The 7,563-nt window shown below is 40.9% G+C and overlaps 1 protein-coding gene across 3 annotated transcripts; it reads left to right on the top strand.

The window, feature by feature from the left end:
* Positions 1-467: 467 nt before the first annotated feature.
* Positions 468-7,563, top strand: LOC109196136 (uncharacterized). 3 transcript variants are annotated; one of them, XM_019349448.2, is made up of 8 exons: positions 468-518; positions 2,171-2,414; positions 3,712-4,038; positions 4,672-4,998; positions 5,579-5,680; positions 5,929-6,024; positions 6,697-6,737; positions 7,041-7,563. In XM_019349448.2, exons 2-8 carry the CDS (start codon positions 2,375-2,377, stop codon positions 7,158-7,160), a joined length of 1,053 nt encoding a protein of 350 aa, XP_019204993.1. In that variant the 5' UTR covers positions 468-518; positions 2,171-2,374; the 3' UTR covers positions 7,161-7,563. The 3 variants fall into 3 exon arrangements, with proteins under 3 accessions (XP_019204993.1, XP_025757742.1, XP_025757741.1); XM_025901957.1 differs by lacking the exon at positions 468-518 and adding an exon at positions 1,607-1,703; XM_025901956.1 differs by lacking the exon at positions 468-518 and having other exon boundaries at positions 1,959-2,414.

Here is a 7,563-nt window from a genome sequence, read left to right as displayed (position 1 = left end):
ATAAACGGTAGTAACCAGACCGAAAAGCAGCGCACATTTCCGTGCATTATTTCGGTGCTTTTTTTTTTTCCTGAGCCAATTCTAGCCAATCATTTCCGAGGATAGTAGGCGGGGCCAGGTACGTACGTCCTTTTAGACCAGAGCTACAGATTAAAAATGCCCAAGGCGAAGCGATCAAAGTCTGGCTGTACTTCACAGCAAAAGATGCAAACTCAGCAGCCTGCAACAAGTGCTTTAAGCTGATACTGTGATACTGTCAAAGGAGGTAACACCTCAAATCTGATGAAACACCTGGCGACGCATAGCGGGTTTTTTTAAAGCCGAGAAATGCACCGTGTTTGATAGCTTGCTGCGAGACCTCACACCGAGCACATCTACTGCGGGTGTGGTGCCTGTTATCGGACCCGGAGTTAGCAACAACCCCCAAAAACCCGAAGAGTAGAGTCCTGGCCCCTAGCCCTGCCAGTGTAGCAGAAATGATGAGGATGATGATGGCAGCAGCAGCCGTTCTCCTCTGCGTGAGTAGCTTCATGTTGTTCGTGTGTAATTAACGTTGAGTAGGCTAACCACATTATTACATTAATGCATGTAAGGTGAACTAGCAAACACCGTCGTAGTTACATGCGGCTGTCTTCTTGTTTGATGGCAGATGCTCCCTTCACCCTGGCCAAAAAGGCTAAAATGACCAAAGAAAAAGTGGAAAACAGTTAAACATGAGAGGTTTTTGGACAAAGTTTGTGTTTTTTCCATTGTTTAAGCACTGCTTCCAGCCAAGAGTGAGACCATATATGCCCTATAGCTGCAGAAAAGGCTAACATTGTTATCTTTTTACAAAAAAAACAGCTGAACATGAGAGGTTTTTGGACCAATTTTGTGTTCTCCATTCTTTAAGCACCGGTGTTCCAGATCAACTGGCGTTTAGATCAACTGGCGTTGGTCGAACAGATGTGTGGCAGTCTTGCGTTTCAGGAGCTGCTACCGACAAACCAGCAAAAAAAACCCGCCAAATGTGTCATCTGTGACAAATGTTCATTAGATTAACCACACTTATACAGACTGTATATAACTACCAACTCTCCAGCCATGTTGTTGGATTGCCTATATTGGCTGGAAATATTCATTTCCAGAGAAAAGACACAGACAGAAGATGCTTACAGGATGTGATGTGACAACACCAATGAACTATTGATGTGTCATATTTGTCCAAGGCGTATTTCATTGTTATGGAAAAAGAGAATATTAAAATCATGATGATCAATTGGAGTGGTGATTTCTATGACTTTGTGTATATAATTTGGAATTTTGTACAAATGTAGGCCACAATAAATATATGATATCATTTCATTCTTTTCAAAGGTTTATTTGCATGACGCACAAACAGACACAATTGAAAGGTACAATTGTGCATGAAACGAATTCAAACGTGGTGCAGATGTGTGTCACAAGTTGATCTGGCTGTAGGCTGTGGCACTTGGCCAGAGGTGGCGCTGGTTGACTCGAGTCCATGTTAGTGCACAAAGTAAACTGCACGCTTTAGTTGTGAAGCAAAAACGCTGAAACCGGAGAAATAAAACGTGCGAGGGGAACGATAACGACGACAAGAGTCTCCCGATCGTTTACTCTTCCTGTCCTGTGAACAACACCGACGTGGTGTTAATTGTTTGCCGTTTTTGCGATCGCGTGGCGCATGAGGATATCACCAGGTAAACTCGTGACATTTTTAAACATTTTGTTGTTCGACGGCATCAAGACTGACGGAGTGTGTTTGAGATAACCTCACAAGTGTCACAGATGACACATCTGGCGTTTTTTTTGCTGGTTTGTCGGTAGCAGCTCCTGAAACGCAAGACTGCCACACATCTGTTCGACCAACGCCAGTTGATCTGGAACACTGGCACTGTTTCAAAAGTACCGGTTTGGCACCGGTATCGGATAAAACCTAAACGATACCCATCCCTACTCATGTTAAACAAACTGTGAGAAGAAACAAAGTCTGACTCTTTTCTAACATTTGACCCAAACTGTTTGTCTAAATGATCCCAAACTTCAGCTCATTATCTTCAGACACAGTAAGAGAAATGATTTCATGATGAATGATGATCATTGTTGGAGGTTTTGGTCACTGTGCTGAATTTAGCAGAGTCAAGTGTCATCACTGTGTTTCCTGCAGCACTTTGCACATAATACTATAAATATAAGGAGGAAGCCTGAGGCCCTGCAGCAGACTCACAGACGGATGCAGAGGGGAGGAGTGTGGAGGTGTGTGCTGTGTGTTTGGAGGAGGGACTCCTTCAGTTAGAGAAGTGAGGCGTCACAAGTTCCTGGTTTCCAGTGAAGAAGAAGAGAGGCAGCAGTAAACCATCAGAGCCTCATCATGAAAGTCCATCACACTCTGATCTGCTTCTTCTTCCTTTGTGAGTACATTCACTTTTTCTTTCTGTCGCTCTCATTCTTCCAACATGTTTCTTTCTATTGTTAAACATGATGATCAGAGTCAGCTATGAGTCACTTTCATGGACGCTTCTTCCATTCAAACTGCTTTTATTCATGATTTCATGGATCTGTTTGTGGCCAGTATGGACAGAAGAAACCATCACAGTGAGCACATTCATGGACATGTCAGCTGCTCACTTTGGCTTTAGGATTCGTCCTTTCAAAGACGGTTTCTTACAAGTATTTGTTACTTCCTCAGAATAACCTGTAATATAAAAGTAAAAACTCCACCTGATACTTTCAGTTATTATTTGAAAACACAAACTTGTTGATCAAGTCAATGAATTTTTATTTGAAAGACAAAAACACATTTTGTTGCTTTTCCTGTTACATGTTGATGTTTCTTCACTGTGACTCTTCACAGTTCACTCCCACAGTGCATATAGATTTGACAAAATGACATCACTTCCTGCAGACAAATATAAACCTGTGAGTCACGTGAGTTAAATCTGTCAGCATTTTCAAACCCAGAGTTCTGTGAAAAGTTATTTCCTAATTCTTCCTGTTTGTCCTGTTAGAGCTGAACAGAAATACGACTGCACAGAGTTTAAATGCTGGAATGAACTGAAATCATTTACACAAAGTAACTGACACACAGCAGCTGCTGAGTTTGGCTTTAGAGCTTTAAAATAGTCATAAATTACTCAATAACATGTTGTTCATTGCAAGTATTTGTTACTTCCTCAAACAAACTGCAGTCGGTGAAATAAAGGGAACAAACTGCTGCTTTCAATCATCAGATTCATTCATTTATTCAGTAAAACAAAGTTACAGCAAAGAAAAACTTCATCACTGTTTTTGTTGTTGCTTCATGAACTTTGACACCAGCAGTACATTTAAACTAAATGATGACATCACTTCCTGTGGATAAAACACATGAAAAACTTGCATGTTGAGCTGTTGCTTCAATCTCTCAACATATAATTCCTACGAGTACCACACAGAGGAGTTCTGAGTCATTTACATGTCATATTTTGTTTATCTTCATCTTTGATTGTAATTTTATTCATGCACAGGAAACATGTTCAGATATATTTTGAGTCACGTCGACTGAAAGAAGATTTTCCACCATTGTAGACAATAAAATGTATTTGACATGAATCATTATTGTTATTCAGACTTTAGTCTCAGTGTGTCTGTGTGTGGATGCTGTGATCAGACTGCAGCTTCTTACAGGAAGTACAAACAGTAACTATTGATGGTTCATGTTTCCAACAGCTCTGCAGGATGGAAACCCTGAAGTCACCAATGCTCAGATTCTTCACTATGGAGTCATTGGAGGAGATTTTAAAGCTGGATTCACCTTTAATTCTCCAGGAACATGGAAGATGTTCTGCAGAGAAAAATGTGAAGGAGAAAATATTCTAATTAAAACAACTGATGTCAGAGCTCAAACAGGCAGATACAGCATTGAATATGAAAACAATGTTTTATCTGTGAGCATCTCAAAGCTGACTGAGTCTGACTCTGGACAGTACAGCTGTGGTTTGGGTGGATCTCCATCATCAGCTCCATTCACACCGTTTGTGATCGTTGTTGCTGAAGGTGAGTTTCTGTTTCAGCTGTGGAAATGTTTAGTTTCTGTTTGTGAAGCAAAGTTTGAGTTTTCACTGACAGCTGCTGATGGTTTAAAGAAGCTGAAGTTTGTTCTTCTGTAAACTCTTCATTACATTTGGACTCCTCTAAGTAACCGATGAACTGCAGCTGGGACACAAGTGTGTGTGAATATCAGTGAGTCAGCTGATAATGATGTGAATGAAATGTTGATGTCAGAAACAGACGCTGATGAATGAAGGAAGATTTTCTGATGTAACTTTGATTTTCTTTCATGAGTTTTTGCTTCTGTGTCATCAGTTTGATCTTTCCAAGAGTTCCCGTCACAACTAAATGTTTTATTCCTCAATGAATATGTGAAAAAAACATTCATAACACAAAAGTCTAAAAACCATGAAGTGTTCACATTTTAGAGTCTATACTTATCATAAAAGCTGATTTTTCATGAATCCATCAGTCTGATTATGAAGCCGTTTAAATCTCAGTTAGTTCAACAGTTCCTCTGTCAGACTGGTTGAACTGGGCAGCTCCCAGTGTAACTGTGGATCAAACTGGAGTTATTGTGATCAGACTGCATCATTTTCAGCACAGATAGTAACTATTGATTGTTTGTCTCTTTAACAGCACTGCTGGATGGAAACGATGATCCTGCTCAGCTGAAACACTTCAATAAAGAAACTGGAAGCTCTCTCACAGTCGCATGTTCCTTTAAACAAGCTGGATACAGAAAGATGTTCTGCAGGGGAGGATGTAGAGGACACAACATTCTTGTTGACACAAATGACGTCAAAGCTCAGAGAGACAGATACAACATTGGATATGTTTCAGAATCAGGAGTTCTGTGTGTGAGCATCACACAGCTGACCAAGTCTGACTCAGGACGGTACAGATGTTTACTGATTGGATCTTCCAGCAGCTCATCCAGAGAGTTTGAGGTCACTGTCACAGATGGTGAGTTTTTACTGACATTAATCAAATGTTGTCAGAGTGGAGCTGTTCAGCTGTTCCTTATTTCCTGTCATATATCTCCTGTTCCAGTGGTGGATGTTCATATTAAACATGAGCAAAGCTTCTAATACTGAGCTGAGTGTATGTACAGTAATCCCTGTGAGCCAACAGCTCAGACTGCAGACTGCTCTCAGCACTCAGTTTATCTCAACATATAAACAGAATTATTTAGAAACAAGAATTATTCTGAAGTAAAGTTACTGTGATCGAGAGCAGGAATAAGAACATGGAGCTGGAAATGAGCTGAACTGGTGACCATTAATGTCCCTAAATGTCTTTACTGGTCACTGCAGCTGTTTCAAAGAACCTGATATCTCAACATACATTCATGTTTTATTTCATTTTTTAAACTATTTTAGTGCATTTTTATCTAAAACTAAATTAGCCAATCATTTGTTTCTTCAGTCAGTGGATCCATTTAAGGCTCGTTTGATTTCTCCGTCATTTTTCTTTATCTTTGTGTTTTTCTTGTTCACAGCTCCAAACATTTATAAGTCAAACTTTCCTCTCTGCTCTTGTTCAGCAGCTGGACCATCAGCCACAACTACAGGAAGCTCCACACCTTCATTAACTTGGACTGGAAGCACTGAGCAGCCTGAAGGAGCAGCATCAGGTACATCCATCTGTGAGTCTGAGAGGAGACAGTATGATTTTAATCAGCCTGTCCTGTGTGGCAGCTTTTCTAATCAGAATTATGATGTGAATGTGATGTTGTGCCAAACACATTTGCTTTTTCTAAATTCTCTGTGAGCTCCTCGTGTTCATGTAGAACATTTATCTGTTTATTTATTCATTTCATGTCTGTTATTACACGACACGTGCAACTCATCAATCAGTAAATCAGAGTAAAACAAGCTTGTTCTGCTGTCACAGCTGTGCTGCTGTATGTGATCATCTCTCTGCTCATCATCATCATCCTCTCATCACTGGCTGTTCTAATAATCTGCATTAAGAGGAAGAGCAACAGAGGTAAGATAACAGAGACACAGAAACACACAGAGCGTCTCATTTATAACCAAAAACTCAGAGGAAATTTTCACTTCACTTGAAGTCTGTCAAACAGCTGCAGTCAAACATCAAAATATTTCATCCTGCACGCTTCGCTTTGGGCTCTAAGAGGAGAGTGGAGTGACTTGTAGAGATGATGTTGAACCAACATGTTCTGACTTCCAAAGCGTAACATATTGCACTATGTGACAAATTATCGGTACACAATACACGTTCAGAAACAGGAGGAAATATGACAACCGATTGGACTGGATCTACAATGTACATCTACCCTGATGTACATTTATTTTACTTTCTAATCAATAATCGCATTGGAAAACACTAACTCGATAAAGGTTATGGTTAGGGTTAGGGCTGGAATATGTGTTACGTCTTTTTGTTGGATTCCATCCACAATCCCACGCGTAACAAAGGGACAAGGAAGGTTACCTTTCACATGTGAAGTAATACGTTACAAAGTATGAAACAGAAAAAAATATACCGACTACAAGACCCATGAAAATTGTAAAAAAGTTTGATAAAGTCCAACTAAGCAGAATGAAAGAACAGGAGGGGCAGCCGTGATCTTCCAGCCTCATGTGCACTTTGAATGGTTGGTCCTTCTAACAGAGGAACATCCTGTTTGTTCCACAGGTTTGAGGACCAGAGGAAACTCAGAGGGCACAAACATGGAGGTGACTTTCTTTCTCTTTGTTTCCTCTCACTGCTGACAGACTGCTACTGTAACAAAGAAATAAAGCAGTCACAGTGTGATGGTTCAGTTTGTAGACTGTTCCAGAAATTACAATCCAAGAAGGTGAATTCAAACAGGTAGGTGACAAAAATGGCCGCCCAGACGGAGACTCCAACAACAAACAGAGACACTGTTGTCTGAGAGGTTCAACGAGGCAACATGGAAATATTTACCAGCACAAATGATTTCACCAAGTCAGAGTCTGTTCTTGTTATGTGAAGAAGACAGTTTGTCTCTGTTTTAGGACGTCCACTACGAGAACTGTACTCCAGGTTCTACACGTGAAGACTCGACCTACCAGAGCCTCCATCCAGCCGCCAGGGACCAGGACCAGACCTACTCCACACTCACACACCACACATGAGACTCTCTGGATTCACACCAGGGTTTATTTCAGTGCTTCAGGTTTAAAGTTTGAACACAGACCCTGAAAACTGTAAATATTCACTCACATTTGGAGTCAGCTTCAAGTGGCCGTTAGAGGAACTGCAGCTGTTGGAACGTCTGCAGGAGGAACCAGCCCCACCAGCCTCCATCATCCTACATGAGTGGAGACTGTGAAGTCTTTCTGCTGCAGTGTGTCATCCATTTGGCTGAGAAGGTGTTTGCAGTCTCCCTTCTTTCCAACACCTGGACACCTCCAGGACCCTGAGAGTGACCCCTCCCACCCTGGACAGACACTTTCTGAGTCGCTCCCCTCTGTATCATGAAACGGCCAATATATGTGATTAAAAACAACAAAAAACATTAACTCTCCTGATCAGTCT

This window comes from Oreochromis niloticus, linkage group LG20, assembly GCF_001858045.2.
Source record: "Oreochromis niloticus isolate F11D_XX linkage group LG20, O_niloticus_UMD_NMBU, whole genome shotgun sequence".
Lineage (NCBI taxonomy): Eukaryota > Metazoa > Chordata > Actinopteri > Cichliformes > Cichlidae > Oreochromis > Oreochromis niloticus.
Note: the sequence above shows the minus strand (reverse complement) of the source record. Positions and strands in the feature narration are given on the sequence as shown.